A 17094-nucleotide genomic window follows, 5' to 3' on the forward strand; every position below is an offset into this window, starting at 1 on the left:
ATAATTTTTTACAGAAGGGAAGGAGACACCATATTAATATCAGAGCTCTTTTAATACTTTGAATATAAGGGCACAAAAATAAAGTCTATAAGTTGCTCTTAATGGCTTAAAACTAATTCTAGATATTCTGGAAATGTATTGAAGCAACTACAAAAATACAGGAACTTAGATATTGTGATGTGCATCTCAAATACTGATCAATAGTAAAAATGCAATTCTGACAGGAAGTAGTCTTTGACTAAGGCAATACAACAATTAACAAAATGGTATACATAGAAATAAATATTTCTGCTTCCATTAAGCATTTGTTTTTGTTTCCCCCCCTCCCCTTTTAACATCGTATCTTTGTACAAAGACTGGAAGCTTGGATCCAAAATGGCCCGCATGCAAGTAGAACTCTCTCCCACTTTCATCTGTCGCCAATTTTTGACCTACCCACTCCACCACGATGCCCTTCATAAAGCAGGCAGAAAAGCCCAGGGGCATGCACAGAATATTGTGCATGGTTCTTTGCATCCAAGCCAACAGAAGATTGTCAATTAGGCAGCTATGATATAGGCCAAACAATTATTACATTGCATTGAAAATGTGCACAAAGGAAGTTCAAGTTTCTAGTTGACTAGTGAAAGTTTGAATACAACTTATTTGCCGTGTTGCTAATTAACAGTAGAAAAAATGTAAACTAAAATGTAACATGCACTACGGTAGGTGTGAGGAATATTTAGCTCTCCTATCAACCCCAGTATACATGGCCACTGATAATGCGAGTTGTAGCTGAGCAAAATCTAAAGTTCCCTACACCTGAACTAGTGTTCTATACCAGTCAGTGTATTGCCATTTTTTGTATTCATTTCATGGCAATGTTAGCTTTCTATATTTTACCCTATTGAAGTATATACTATCCAAATCGATAAGCTCCTTTTTTATTCTGACATAGGTTTAAACCAGGTTGATAGGGAGTTTTGTTTTTTTTGGAGGGGTGAAATTTATTTGCTCGTCAACATCTGATACAAGCAGCCATTGCCACAACTAGGCAGATGATATTCTATGTCATCCACATTTTGTAAGTGAACTTTTAACTGTAATGTCTCAGGCTGTTCTTGATTGTGTATTATATGCTTGTGGTTTTCTGATGCAAATGAATGTCCTCTTGACCCAAAGCAAAATTTGGAGGTATGCAATTCACACTATAGTATGTTTCGGGAATACAGGTAAGCTGTCGTTTTCCCCCCAAAGGTTAGGTCTTTCACATCATTGAACTTACACAGCTACAGTCCGGTATTAATTAATCTGAAGCTTTTTAACACTAATTACATTTTGGGATGCCCCGCAAAGAATGTTACACTGGCATTGAGATACTACTATTTACTCATCCAAACCAAAGCAGTTAAACTCACGCAAAGATTGTCTTAGGAGTGTCACAGAAAAGCAATGCAGTGTGAGCTAAGTTATAGATGGGAGCATAAACACTTTAAGCTAGAAAAAAATGCTGGTGGAAACATCTGTATATCCAGTATGACTGTCTTTGCAAGAAGAGTTTTCAATAGTGTTTTGAAGGTTCATGGAGTTACCAAAGCACAGCAAATGATGCCACTTCATCTCAGATGGAAGCCTCAAGGTCTGGACAGTGTAGTGCTGAAAGTCTTCCTGAAGGCTGCTTTGAATTTCAATGAAACCTATAAATGCCTCTGAAATGAACTGCTTCACAACCCACTGAACAAAGTCCACACGCCAGATTTGAAGATTCGAGTCTGGCAGTATCTGGCTATGCAAAACACATCAAAATCAACCACATCAAATTGCTGATGTGATAGGATGATTTATTTTTCTATTGCAGGCAAGTCAACAGTAACACGTTCAGAGGTATGTGTTTGGGCTGTGAGGGACACCTATTGGAGAAAGCCTCTCATGTGAAGGACCTTATTTAAGCTCTAATGTTTCATGGCTGGATCATCTCTGCCGGGACAAGATTCCCCGTTGTATCCAGCTGCATACATTTGCAGGAACAGGCAGAAACAGGACATTCAGTATGGTCCCTGGACAAGAAAGAAGTAGCATTATAACACTGCAAGGCAGCCTTTTATTTTTTAAAAAAACACCAACAAATTTAATGTGTATTTTTCTCATTAAAAAAGAATAAAGCACTTTGGTATTGGTTAGAAAGAGATTACAGAAGAAACAAATGGTTAACATTGTTTTTTTTTAAAAAAAATCCAGAGCTGCTCATGTCTATAATCCACTCCACAAGCTACATTTTAAAAGTGTCTCTGAAATATATCCCTCCAATTCTTATTTTAAACAATAAATTGAAAGCAGTGGGTTCATGCTCCAAAAGTAAAATTGATTTGATGCTAAAGATTGAACAGTTGGAAGTGGAGGAACGCAGCTTGGAATGTAACACAAGATGATTAGCTACCACAGAATAATGTATGTAACATCCCACCAGCCATTTGAGTCTAAATGCACTGACTGGAAACATCAATTGACTGCAGTTGGAACATTATGTTCATTCCCCATAGAATCTTTCGTAAGTGCATCTGTATAGAGCTCTGGGCTACAGCTAATGTGTTGGAAAAGCTTCTAGAACAAAGGGCGATAGCTTTAAAAGGTAATACAACTGCTTTGTGGTCAATACTGAGAAAACCATATGCCTCAAATATCCTCTACCATGTGTCAGCTGGCATCTACTGTGATAATAATGAACAACTTTATTATAACATCTGATGGCATGTAGGCTACAGCAAGACAACAGAGATAAAATACTTGTAAGACCCTGAGAAATAAAAATTGCCCCAAAGTTGTAGAAGCGCAAAAAAGGCAATTTAGCCTCCACATGTGTAATGAATTCACTCATGCCAACTGCATGAGTTACTAGGAAGGCACCATAGGCAACTAGTTCCAATGGAGACCTGCCATTCAGAAGGCGGGGGAGGGGGGAAATCCCACCAAGGGGGCACATAAATCCATGAGCATGCCTGTTGTAGGTCTTTCGACTTAGAGCAGTAGTCAACAGTTCCAGTCCAAATTTTCTCTCTGATCATGCCATGTTGGCTGCAATCCTTATACAGCCACTTTTTAGAATCCAGGCTAACATTCAACATTAAACCACTCTTGAACACCACACACAAGAACAGCAGAAAGGCCTGTGTTCCCTTAGTCTTCAAAATACACTATTATTTGTCTTATGAATCATTCTACATTATGTGCTACCATGTTCGGTTAATGTTCAAGATGGTGTTGGGTTTTGTAATAAAGAAGCTCCTTAATTCTTGTATATTTTGAGGAAATGTGAACAGACTTTCATCAAAGGTATCAAATTCATGTGTATGCTTTCATTTGCTGGGTAATCTTATAATTTCTAGGGCACTGTCTTAAATTCTCGGTGCTACTGTAGCAGAATTAGTAGTCTGGTAGTGTGTGCTGGCCTACAAATCCATATAAGCAGAAGCTCTAAACAGGTGGGATGTGGCCAGGAAGAATTCATGGCTTAAGCAACACATTATTTTTTGTTAACTTACCTGAACCAGCTAAGCATGTGTCCAGCATGACCACCATGCCTACAGTTGTGGCACCAGGAAAACCAGTTGTTGAATTGGGCCAATTTCTTGTCCTTGCTAAGATCCACCTTTTCATCTGACTTTGATCCTCCTATGAATAAGAAAATGTAGTCTGAAATGATTTCTATGGTAATGAGAACAGGTTGTTTTAAACCAGCAGAGACAGAGGGTTGTATCCAATTAAGTTCAACTCAGAGGAGACTCACTGAAATTAATGATCAGTAATTTCTATGTGTCTATCCTGACCGTGACTAGGATTGGAGACAACTTTGAAATGGCATAGAAAACAAAATTACCCAGTATAAACAAAGCAACATATCAGTGTCTCAAGCAGTTAAAATCCCCAGGCTGAAAATTATTAAGCCAATTTCCATAATACAGGTTAGAACTCTCTAGATTTTTTTTTTTAACTTTACAAATATTCGTAAAAGGCGAAAGATTTATACGATCTGAGGTGAAACCAGAGTATGTTTATAAATATTTGTAAATGGGAATAATTTCATGCAGCACAGAGCATCTTTCAAATATTGCACAAATAATCTGTACCCATTTTGATGAAAAGATCTTACACTTGGCTCCCAGCTGTGAGGATAATCATTATCAGGGAATTAAGTGTCTCTTCAAATATTATATGTTTCCTGTAAATATGAAGCACTTCTTCACAGATAAAAGGTGTCAAAAATGTAGTCATGTGTCATCACCATACTCATCTAATTCACAGCACACAAAGCTGAGGCCAGTCGCCCTTCCCAGCATGTGCATCTGCAGTGCAACAGATGCATGAAACTGCTATAGAGGTGTCAGGATCCGATGAAACACATGGTGAGTCTTGCATACCCAAGCCAGCTCCGGGCTTGTTTTGCAAAGAGCGGTTCCCCATGACACATGGCAAACTGCTGATGAGACAGACTTTCAAAAGCAGTTTGTGATTCTGTATGCACGTTTGCTTATTTAGAGCAAATATTTAAAGATTTTTCCGAGTTGACCTAAAGTAGCTCTTTGAATTCCAGGCATGATTTAATAGTTTTCTCATTATCTACAAATTTCAAAAAGAACTCCAAGAACCATTTAGTCTGAACTTAACCCACAAGGGCCTGTTTTCTCAGTGCCTGATTCCTGGCATTTAAAGAAGTGGTATTCAAACAGTACCGTGAGCAAGCCAACAGGTGCAAGAGAGCATGTGGGTTAGGCAAAGGCTGCACTTAAAGATGAGTTAAAGGGAAGCTACACCCCAATAAGGACGGGGCAGTTAATACAAGCAGGCCCAAGCCAGTAGTATTCACAGGACTATGTTCAGTTTTCTGTACCACAAAGCTAGAAGCCTATGAATAATAAAATGGAGAAGTTCAATAAAAGGGAGGGAGCCATACCTGGACAGCTGGAAACTGGAGTGCCCATATTTATGAGACAAAGTGCACAGCGAGGAAGGGGCTTGCGGCAACCAGGACAACTTGTGACTTTGGACTTGGTCGGGGATCCACTTACGCCATACTGACTGAATCCTCGGCCCTGATGAGGGATGGTCGAGCAGCTGTACGAGATTGACTTTCCACAAAAATTGCAACTCACAAACACCTTGCAAATATAAAAAAGGGATACGAGGGTGATTAGATTTGCTTTTATTTATTATTAAGCAACTAACAGATATATTGCTACCCTATAGGTTTTTCAAGCTGCACCCCTTCATACCCACCCATTGGGATGACAGGGTTATCAATGGGTCATAATAGCTAAACAGAGCTTACAAGTTCAGAAGCAAAACATATTTTTTTTAAAAAAGTTAAAAGCTTGTATGTTCAGGAAAGAAAAAAAGGAGAGACAGGTGATATGGGGAGAGATTTTGGTTTTGGAAAATATAAAAATAAATATGCCAATATTGGGTGGGCTTTCTGTTTAGCAATAAAGGTTTGGCATTTATTTATTTTATTTATTAAATTTCTATACCACCCTTCATCCAAGGATCACAGGGAAGTTTACAATATAAAAACACAAAACATAGTACCAAACAAAAACAGGAATCCTCATTAGTATTGGCTCAGACAAGCACCATGCAAACAACTGGATCTTCTTGTTCTTTGTCAAATGACAGCTGCTGCTTTTATGACCATTGGCTAAATTGACTATTACATGGCCAGGAAAATGAGAAGCACATTTACCTGGGCTAAAGGTTTTGAACTGGGATCCAGCTTGCTCCGATGAATGTCAAATTCTGCTCGCTTATGCCAAAACCGCCATGCATCCAATAGATTCCGGTAGTTCTCAATCCAATACTGAACCCTCTCATCCTTAAGCACATCGGATGGAGAACCCTAAAAAGGTAGGCATAGAGGAGACTATTATTTTTAACACTAGGTAAGAAATGTTGTTTTACCCATTTTAAATAGTTTTAAGGCTTGTTTATGAACACCACATAATTAATTAAATAATAAAGAAATTAATAAAATGTATTTGCCTAGCTTGCAGATAACCCCAATCCAAACTGTGGCTTTCTGTAAACCAACAAGGATGAAAATGCATGTACCAAAAGTTGCAGTCACTTCGCTTCTCCCACCCCTGCTGCTGCCACACTACCAAGAACTAGGTCATGAATTGCCTCACAATATCCTATCAGAATTGCTTCACGGCAGCTAACACAGGGTGGTTGATAATATAACCCCCCCCCCCCAAAAATACATACAATAATAATGAACAAAAACAATAACCCCATGCACGGTATTATTTATTAACTTTTGATTTATTAAATATTAAATTATGCACGTTACACCAAAAATAATGGGAGTTGTATACTATTAACATGAATTCTATAATCAGAGATTTTTTTATATAAAAAATACAAACCTGCAGCATACAATAACTCGCTGTTTGAACATCTCCTGTTCTATCAACATAGCTTTCCATCAAATCCACTCCATCTTTTGTGAGTCCTGTCAGAAGAATTCCTTCAAGGTTCCCAGATTCCTTCATCTCATTTGTCAGTTTGTCAATGAACCTATTCAGCTATTAAAAATAAGAAGATTGGTCAGTGTTTTGCTCATACCCTGAATTACATCCACATGCCTGCACACACACACACACAATCATACACAAATGGGGTGTGGTTGGGCTGGTTATCAGGGTTTAGCGATAAAAGCAATAAATAATATCCATCTTCAATGTGTACTCAATTTCAAAATATTTCTGAAAGGATACAGAACAAATGCAGTGGCCTAAAAGAAACATGAATTCCAAGCTGACTCTTCTCTGTTAAATATTTGCTGCCCAGATGCAGTTCATACTTTCCACGGGCAAATGCTTTACAAGACTGTACAGAGATCATTAGATGAGTCCTGAAAAGCTTATGTCATAATAAATCTTTGGTCTTTAAGGTACAACAAGACTCTATTAGATTTGACACTTATTTCAAATGCCTATTATACTTCAGGATGGCTATCAAATTCTTTTAGATGACAAAACTCTTTCTCCAACACCCAGCGAATAGCACACAAGAGAGTGTGATTACTTATTCAACCCTTTATATTATCTAAAAAGAACAGAGTAAAGGAAGAAAATGATGGCAGATCTGATCATCTCACCTGAGCATCAGTTAGGAATTTACAAGCAAATGCCACTCTGTCTCGTACAGCTACATTACTTTCATACTGAAAGAATACAAAACACATTAGCGTTAGCCTGGGGAAAAATAGCCACTGTCTCCTTAAAAAAGGGCTGATGTTGAAAGTTTTATGACAATTCTATATTTACAGTTGTATAAGATGACAAATTAATAAAAACAGCCTTAGTCATATTGAGAAAAAGATTCTCTTTTCTAGTTGCTTGCCAAGTGCAAGCTATGTTGCAACTTCTCAGTTTGGTTTCCAAGCACCTCTTCCCAAATCTTGGGGGGGGGGGTGTTTCAGAAGCAGTGTACCGTCAATGGTGGGGGGAGCAGGCTCCACCTCTGCTGAACAAAATCCTATCTCTTTGCTATATCTAAGGAAAATGTTTACATGGGAATGGGGAAGCTGTGACCTTCTAGATGTTCCCAATTCTGTCTCTGCTCACCTCTGGCCCCACTAGCTGGGACTGATGGGAGTCAGGAGAGCAGCAACATCTGGAGCACCACAGATTCTACATCCCTGCCCTTAATCTTCAGAATGGGACCTTTAATGTATTTTTGTCAAGCAAGTGAAGCTGGGATCCCACCTCAAAGTTGAGAAGTGGAATCCATCTGGGGGAATTAATTATTTAGGGGTATGTTCCACCTCTTAGATGATGGCCAATGCTTGTAAACCTGAGTTCATTATTTTCTTACCTTTCTAAAAATTTATTTTTATTATTTTCCTCCTTACACAATATTTTCAACAATACAATAACCAACACAAAAACTTTCTGCTCTGCCGAGCATGTGACTTCCCTCCTTCCCCTCAGCAGGTTTTCTGCTTTCAAGTCCTGTCTCACATTTTAGCTCTTTAACTTCCATTGTCCACATTATAGGGTTTATTTCAATCCTGCTAGTGTCTTCAATTTTTTGCAATTATTATTCAAATATACAATAAATTTACTCCAGTCCCTTTGAAATTTTTGATCGCCCTGATCTCAAATCCTGCAGGTCATTCTGGCCAGTTCTGCAAAGTCCATCATCTTCGCCTGCCACTCCGCAATCGTAGGTACCTCCTGTAACTTCCATTTTGGGGCCATTAAAGTTCTTGCTGCTACTGTGGCATACATAAATAGCCTTTGATCTATCTTCGCAATTTCCTCTCCCATCAAACCTAGCAAGAATGCTTCTGGTTTTTTGGGGGAAAGGTATATCTGAACATCTTTTTTAATTCATTGTAGATTAATTCCCAAAACATTTTTACTTTATCACACATCCACCACATATGATAAAAGTCTCCATCTGATTCTTTACATTTCCAGCAAGATTTATCCCTCATTCTATACATTTTAGCTAACTTTACTGGTGTCAAATACCATCTGTACATCATCTTCATTACATTTTCTTTTAATGCCATACAAGCTGTGAATTTCCAGTTTTCATTCCACAGTTTTATCCAAGAATCAAACTCAATATTATGTCCAAAAGAGTTCATTATTTCCTTTTCAATAACATTTTCACAGCGGACTGTTTCATGAAAGCTGCCAAAGACTAAAGTCCTAAGCAGCCCAGAGCCAAATTTTCTAACACACAATGAACCAGATCACGTTCTCGATTTTGCATCTGAATATTTGTGCCTGTGTGTATTTATTCAAAGGAGATTAGCTAACAAAAATGGCTTACCAAAACCCCATCAAAAGAACCTGATTCACTTGTTAGGAAAGCAAACATGGCACACAGATAAGGGTTGTTGAGCTGTAACCTCAGCGTGCTGCACATTTCCCTCCACAGGGAGTTCTTTTCATCAGTATAGCCTGATAATGCCATGGCCACCACATTGAGGTTTAGATCACCTGCACAGCAAAAATAAAGGCAGCACAATAGCAAACATTTCAAGCCATTTGGTTTCCACTTGTGAAGGACATTTTGAAAATACAGTTAAAATTGTTTGTTTGGGATGACTGAGGGATCTGTACCCCCAAACTCAGCAATCAAGTCGTTCAACAAAAACAACTGCCACAGACCCTGGAACAGAACTCACTCTGAAAGGCAGAACAAGATGCTGGTACAATTTATTATGAGAAGAACTTCCTGATACTGGGAAAAGTAACACTACAACGGTACCTTGCTTCTCGAACTTAATCCGTTCCGGGAGTCTGTTTGACTCCCGAAACCGTTGCAAACCTGTGTACTCCTTGCTGAGTTTGTGTACAAACTTTGCATTCCCTTCTATTTTATGTTGACTGTATTTGGAAGTAATCCTATACATTTAAAAGCCAAAATGTTTTAGTCATGCATGTATAATTGCTGGGCGGGGTGGGATAGGGCACTTGAATAATAAAGATGTTTTCAGTCAATTCTGAAAAAACAAAAAACCAAGGCACGGCTTCCGATTGGCTGCAGGAGCTTCCTGCAGTCAAGCAGAAGCCGCATCGGATGTTTGGCTTCCCAAAAATGTTTGTAAACTGGAACACTTACTTCCAGATTTGCGGCGTTCGGGAGCCAATTTGTTTGGGAGCCAATCCATTTGAGAACCAAGGTACCACTATATTGACATGAACTACTTCATACACCACATTCTGTTCATGCATAACTGTTTAGTTTGATCTACCATTCAGAATGGCTGATTCCAGGACATAGTGCAGCATTAGATGAAGGAATAGGTTGGGTTTTTGTTTTTTTTTTTGTACCCCTGCTCCTTCAGCCTCTTCAGCCATGGCAATGAAGTGGTACAGTAGAATTGTGATGTCTATCCTTTCCTGTTACTAATGCAATTGGGTATGGGATCCAACCAAGTGCCCCCCCCCCCAATATACTGTGTTGGTTGCAAAGATCCATGAACAGATAGAAAACAGCCATTGGCTACAAACACTTGCACAGTGCTATAATCAGTGGTTCCATTCATGTCTCCTGTTTCTGCAAGTGGAAAACATTCAGATTTGGTCTGTTTTTTTCATGTACTGTTTAACATACGGTGTAAAACAGCCCTCCACAAACAGAAGACACCAGCTGCGTCTGGAGGAGCACTTTCCTGATCCAATCCTTTGTGAAGCCGAAGAGAATATGAAACCTCTATTTTCACTGATAAGCGGGATATTATTAAAGAAAATGCAACAAGGAGCAGTTCACTCTTGCCAAAGTGATACCAAATCACAGCAGGTACCTTTTCCAGAAGATGCTCCTTTGTTCAATATCTGTATTGCTCTTCGAATGTCCAAGTTGAATAGAGCTACAGCAGCAGCTCGCTCCCAGTCTCCTTCCTGTTCCAAAGAGTATAAAAAGGGTTCCACATCTAGATCCGTGCCCTTCTTTATCCATCCACAAAGCTGCAAAGCCAGTGACCTCTCCTCACTCAGATATTGAATAATGTCGGCCTGTCTATCTGATCCACTCCTGCTGTGCCTGAGATTCTCTGTTGTTCCTAAAGAGCAATTGTTTTGAGTTATTTGCATACAAAGATAAATAGAATGTTAGACTCAGGAACATGTAAAGCTAAAACCAATACAGTCGTACCTCCACTTACGTATCCCTCCAGTTACGTAAACTTTGGGATACGTAAGCAGCAAACCCGGAAGTATATTTCCGGGTTTTTGCCGTGCGTACGTGCGCAGAAGTGGTCCCTCCGGTTGCGGAAACCTTGGGATCCGACCGGAGCTCTGGAACAGATCCCGTCCGCAACCGGAGGTACCACTGTATTTACGATAAAGGCATCACAGTTACTGTTAATTAAGACAGCTCTTCAGCTATTTCTTGCAGAGTTTGTCAAAACCTGACAAAAATTACTCATTTGGGGAGAAAGGGTTTATCTATTTTTAGAAATCTAGATTAAGTTGGCTTGGGGTACTGGGAAGTCATGCAAAATGTCATGTGAACCAGAAAAGTGGTTGAGAAAACATACTCAGGAAAGGCATGAGTTCAAAGGACATCGGGAAGGTTTCGTTTTTGTTATCAGACGTGTTTACATTCCACCCTTCTCTGAAGAACCTCAAAGTGGTGTACATCGGGCCATTAAATTTTCCACACACATAAACCATGTGAAGTAGGTTTGGCTGGGACAGAATAGCTGGCCAAAGTCACTCATTAAAATAAAATTTAAAAATTAAGTAAGAAATCAGTCAAAATGCACTTACCCATAGAGGATTTCACGATAGATTTGATGCCTGCATAAACTAAAGATCCTTTGTTCCCTGTGCATTTCTGATCCATATCCTCAGTATACTGCTTCATAAGTATTTTCAAGTATAGGAAACTTGGCAAATTAACATTAAAATGAGATGCGGCAAAGATGATGATGATGATGCATTTGGTGGCTAGGAAATTCCTATACCCCACTGGGTTTGGCCCTCCTCAGCTCTTGAAGAAACAAACTACAGCTTGGATCCCCAAACCTGCTTAATGTCCGCAAAGAAAGAGCTTGTGCTATCCCAGTGGAATTTATGACCATTTCCACCCTTCAACAGCTGGTATTTGTGCCATATCATGTGGCCTGAGCACTGCCAGTAATGAGTTTTGGGTTGAAGGTCAGTGGTGACTTTAAAGTAATTTAAAGTAATTAAAGTTTTTGCAAAGCCCATTATCTAACGGGTTGGTTGAATGGGGGAGGGGGGGATGGCAGAACCTATTTCTTCTAATGGTTTAAAAAATAATGCAAGATATGGCCGGGGGCAGTTTATACGAGTTTGTTCTGGTGTTTGGATTTTTTGTAACTATTGATATTTGTTCTGTTGAACATATAAATTATTTTCTGCTGGTTGTCATGGCCTAAGGCAATAAATAAACTTCAATAGAATAACACACATTTGGACGAAGAGGAATAGCCTTTTAACTAAAAATCAGCCATGTGTCCTATGTAATGCACAGACTATACTACTGGTTAAATCTGCATCATGTCAGCAGAACTGTCCTGGCTCCTTAAAGGAATTGGAAAGTGGTACATCACCCTGATCCCACCCTGCTCCATGTGCTCCTGAAGGCCTTTTCCTCCAGTTCATCTATATCTGTGGGTTTTGGAGCCCTGAAAGGGCTTCCTCCTCTACCTTTCCTTCCTACTACCACTGTATTTTTGGACACCAGTGGATCATCAGTACCTATTCTGCTCCTGCCAATATGCCCTAAGTCTCAAGTTTCTGTTGCTGCTTATTTATTTCACCTCATGTCCTACAACCAATGGACATCTTTGCAGTTGTCTGGCACTTTTTTGCCTAGCTGAAGCTTTGGCCCATCCCACCTACAGTCTTCCCAAGCAGCAAAAATAAATACATGGAAACAATGCTAAGAAGAGAATAACTCATTCATCCGTCACCAGGACAAAAGCATTGCCTAACAATGCAGCCAGCCCTCTATATTAAGACTCCTTCCTGCATACAAGAGTTTTCAAAAAGGATATAGTGCAGAGTGTACCAAAGTGACTTCAGTTGTGGGTCTTCGTTTCCCGCTAGCACGTGGTTTCTCCAGACCTGTTCCGTGTCAAGGCCATACCTGGATAAAGCTCTAAGACGCATTTTAGTGGCTATGTCTTTTTCCAAAGAACCAGCCTTCCCATCTTCTGTGCACTCATACAAGTGCCTCCCACATGCCCACATTAAAGAGGTAATGGGGCTCCATGCCAGAGAGATCCTTTCAAACACAGTGAAGTCAGACATAGTTCTGTTTGGAGTCACAACCACCATTCGATTTTGATTAGTGGGATGCCATGCAAAGGAAGCAATATAGTGTTCACAGGGCTGCACACTTCTTTCAATGATTGTAGGCTCAGTTTCATCCCCAATAGGTGTGGGAGTGTGCTGCATATCGTAGAGCTTGATTACGTTACTATCCCTAGTCAAAGTAGCTAGCAATCCAGTTCTCGTCGGACACCATGCTACTTTAGTTAGAGGTTTTGGTTGTTCAGTCAGGGTCAATACAGGCTTTTCAAATTTTCTAAGGTCCCATATAGCAACCTGACCTTCATAGAAGGAAGCCACACGATCATGGAAGTAGGGGTCAACCGTTACTCCCTGAACAGCCTTCGTATTCACAAACATCTTTTGGCTTGTATTCCTAAGGTCAAAGATAGCCAGGTTCCGGTGCATTCCAGCTAAAAGAAGTTTCTGGTCCCGTGGAAGCCAACAGAGAGAAAGGCAAGCATCATTCTGGCCTAATTCATAAAGTGGTTTTGTCACGACAAGTCCTGCTTCAGTGTCTCCAGATGAAAGCCTTACTTTCTCAGTAGCAACTGGAGTTTCTGGAGTGTATTTACTACTTATGTCCCAGATTAGTACTGAAAAATCAGCCCGATGTTTATCCAGGCCAGCAGCAAGCCAATTGCTGTCCAGTGGATTCCATGCTAGAGTGTTACACTGCCGAGCATGCTTTGGAACAAATTCCTTTCCTATCAGATCTTTGGATTTTGAGTTATGATCTTGGCCAAGGCTGGTAAGGACAACTCGGCCATTGGCCTGTCCAACTGCCAGGAGACATTCAGGATCATACTTAGGATACCAAGCCACACATTTCAGATACGGAGTGTCTGAATTAATGGACAAAAGGGTAGCCGTAGTTTCTTCAGATAAATGCAGTGATCCTGCTTTGAGTTCAGAATTGACAGCAGATTCAATGTGGTAGAGGCTGAGCTCTGAGTCACAGACAACAAATCTATCAACGTGGTGTGGGGCCCACAGAATATCAGGTTTGGAGCCACTCATGTCTGCTGCTGCAAATTGTTGTAAGTAGCTTAAAGTGTTGTTGGAAGACTAGAACTGTGTTCGTTCATATGGACACTGGGTTTTTTTTCAAAAAAAGAAAAGAAAAAGAAAACAGAATATGATAGCATGACAAGGTTGTGAATGTCTTCCATATCTAAATGATTATTTCTCAATAACATTCAAATTTCTCATTCCCACTCTTTTGGGGTTAATCATGCAACGGGAGACTAAGACTCCAATCCCAACCCCACTTACTTGCCACAAAGCCCCAGTGAATTCAATGGGACCAGCTTCTGAGGAGACATGGTTAAGATTGCACTATATAACCCACTTAAATTTTTCAGGCTTTGTGCTTCCTGCAGTTTTACCCTGGTTTTGTTTTTTTTTTAGTTTTACTTTGGGATCGTTTGCACGCGTGGTCGATACATCCTGCAAAACCCGTGATTCTCAATACGCAGTTTGGACACCCGCCCCGCGTCCACACCCGTCGTCTGAAGCGCGAATGGGCGTGTCGTAACCGCCTTGAACTCAAAAGGGCGCAGCACCGGGAAGGCGCGCAGAGGCCGCCCCGTCCCCAAAGACCCCACCCCAATTCTGCAGGATGCCCAGCACTGCCGCCCCTGCGGCTCAAGAGGAAGGAGAGGTCGAGGCCGCCACCGCCGCCCAAACCAGAGCTGTCTCGCGGGAGGGACTCACCCTGCAGCCCCTCCGCTCCTGGGGTCCCGGAGTTGCGCTGTCAAAATGAAGCGAGCCCGTAAAGGTATAAGATATTTTGAGGGGGGGAGGGGAGTCGCAGTTTCCACTTCCGTCTTCAGGGAGGCTTCCGCTTCCGGTGCGAGTGGGTAATACATCCAGTGAGGTGGGAGGGCGAGCCGGAGGATGCCTTATGTAGAATGGATGGGCGTGGCTTTCCTGGGCTTCGGTTTTTCAAGCGCCCTAGGGGCTGCTAAGCGGCTCACTTTACGTAGCAAGGAGGTTGCCGAGATTTCGGCTGCCTGGGATCCCAGGAGGCTAAGCTGCCCGCCGGCCCGCCTGAAGCCCTGAAATCACTTTCAAACAGTGCCGGATTTATGTATAATCTGAACAAGCTATATTTTAGGGCCCCACTCACTTGGGGGCTCCCCCAAAAAATTAAGGAAAAAAAACCTGGATGTACATTTACAAAATATAAGATAAAAAACCAAATAAAATAAAACCAACATACAGCAACAGTGTTTTGTGTTATTTTGTTATGTGGAAATGGCTTTAGATACCTATTGGGTACCTAAATCACCATATAGCATATATTCAACACAAAATAACCAGCGACAATTAGTTGTTGACAAAGGACAGCTGGAGGTATAAAGGGCCCCATTACCTTCAGGAACTTAGAGCCTCATCAAACCTAAATCTGACCCTGCTTTCAAAGATACCCCTTTGCAAGTGGAAGGCTGGAGCCCATCACCCTGAGATTGAGGGGGTCTCGGGCACTGCCAGTTTATTTATTTTTATTAAAGATTTTCTTGGTTTACAAAAGTACATGCCTTGTCTCTTTTTTCAGGTTGTACAGTCTTCCTTACAAATCAGTTGCATTTGTTGTGAGACATTAGTGCTGAGTACAATATACAGGCCATGCAAGTTATGCTTACTGAAATTCCCTCTTCTACACAACTATTAAAAATGCACCTGACTGTGCCTCTTTACCAATCTGGTCATCCTAACTTTGAGCCGTTTACAGACAAAAAAGTAATAGCATGTAGCGGAGCATATGAGAGGAAGATTACAACATTCATTGGACTTGTAGAGGTTACAGAAACAGCTATTTAACAGGACCTGAATCAAATGATGTGCTATTGAGACCCACAAGGTGGAGCTCAAATCATCTCTTTTGTTTTGCAAAACTAAGGACTGAAACGGCGTTTCCGTGCGCTGCTCATGCTGGCCATGACCTGGGCTTTCTCGGCCAATAAAGCGAAATGAGCGCTGAAACCCCTGAGTTGTCCGCGACTGGACCGAATGGTCAGGGGTTCCCTTTACCTTTACCTTTAAGGACTAAGAAGAGTGAGCCCCACATTCAGTGCTGTCAAACAGGCAATGGATTTTCACAAAAGTACAAAACTGTTGACACACTTCATGTCAGTTTATTTAGTACTAACTGCTTAATGATTAAAGATACAATAAAATACTGGGACTCAAGTCTGCCTGAAAGCTACATATAGAGTAACTCTCTGTTGCTTCATCACAGATCTTTGAGGGGCTAGCAATTGTGTGGGAAAGGCACTTTGTAAAGAGTTGACTCTGGCAATTGAAACAATCTTGGATGCGAGGCACCAACATGGTAGCCTCCAGATGTTGTTAGCCTCCCAACACCCATCTTCCATAGCCAGCATGGAAGAGCTGTCATCCAGCAACATCTGGAGGGCACCCTGTTGGGTACCCCTGGGAACCTTGTTTGGTTTTGTGAACAGGCAACAAATTGATCCCAGATTGAAACTGAACACCACACAGGCATTGTGTATCTGTTCAGCTTGTCAAAAGCAAAAACTTTGTTGGGCTACAGCTGAAGCTTTTTCCTGTTTGCTGAAAAACTATAGTTTTTATTTATTCATTCATTTCTGAATTTCTGAATTGCTTACTAAGGTGCATCTCAAATTAATGTTCTCAAAGCGATTCACAACATAATTACATATGTAAAGGTAAAAAAAAATTAAAGGACCCCTGGACGGTTAAGTCCAGTCAAAGGCAACTATGGTGTGTGGCGCTCATCTTGCATCAGACTGAGGGAGCCGGCGTTTGTCCACAGACAGCTTTTTGGGTCATGTGGCCAGCATGACAAAACTGCTTCTGGCACACAGAGGCGCATGGAAACACTGTTTACCTTCCCACCAAAGCGATACCTATTTGTTCATATTTACATATGTAAAACAGCTGTATAAATTGTTATATGTGTGTAAGTGTGTGTAACAATTTACAATTTACATTTTACATTTTATTATGGAAACAGTTGAAAACAATTGCATTTTTTTAAAGGAACAACTATATAAAATATGAAAATATAAATCTAGAATAGCTGCTTCCCTCTAATAGCAATCCAACAACCACTGAGTACAATGCCATCTATTTTTAATCTATTATTTACTCTTTAGATATACAGTTATCTCACAATCAAAGTAGTTAATAAGGAGTAGTTAATCCTTGATTTCTATGTATGTGATGGTAAATCCCTAATTTGATCCTAAATTATTCCCAGTTTAGGGAATAGATATGTGAATGTTGGTGGATTTGTTTAACCTCTCTT

At 40.5% G+C, this 17094-nt stretch overlaps 1 protein-coding gene across 1 annotated transcript; it reads right to left on the reverse strand.

Moving 5' to 3' along the window:
* Positions 1-1778: 1778 nt before the first annotated feature.
* On the reverse strand, positions 1779-14616 carry MIOS (meiosis regulator for oocyte development). The gene is made up of 11 exons (XM_033165441.1): positions 14514-14616; positions 12521-13892; positions 11265-11363; positions 10298-10555; positions 8818-8987; positions 7130-7195; positions 6396-6554; positions 5714-5866; positions 4928-5132; positions 3519-3648; positions 1779-2036 (listed from the first exon to the last, which is right to left on the reverse strand). Exons 2-11 carry the CDS (start codon positions 13815-13817, stop codon positions 1940-1942), a joined length of 2634 nt encoding a protein of 877 aa, XP_033021332.1. The 5' UTR covers positions 13818-13892; positions 14514-14616; the 3' UTR covers positions 1779-1939.
* Positions 14617-17094: the final 2478 nt, after the last annotated feature.

The sequence above is a fragment of the Lacerta agilis genome, chromosome 12 (genome assembly GCF_009819535.1).
Source record: "Lacerta agilis isolate rLacAgi1 chromosome 12, rLacAgi1.pri, whole genome shotgun sequence".
Classification (NCBI taxonomy): Eukaryota; Metazoa; Chordata; class Lepidosauria; order Squamata; family Lacertidae; genus Lacerta; species Lacerta agilis.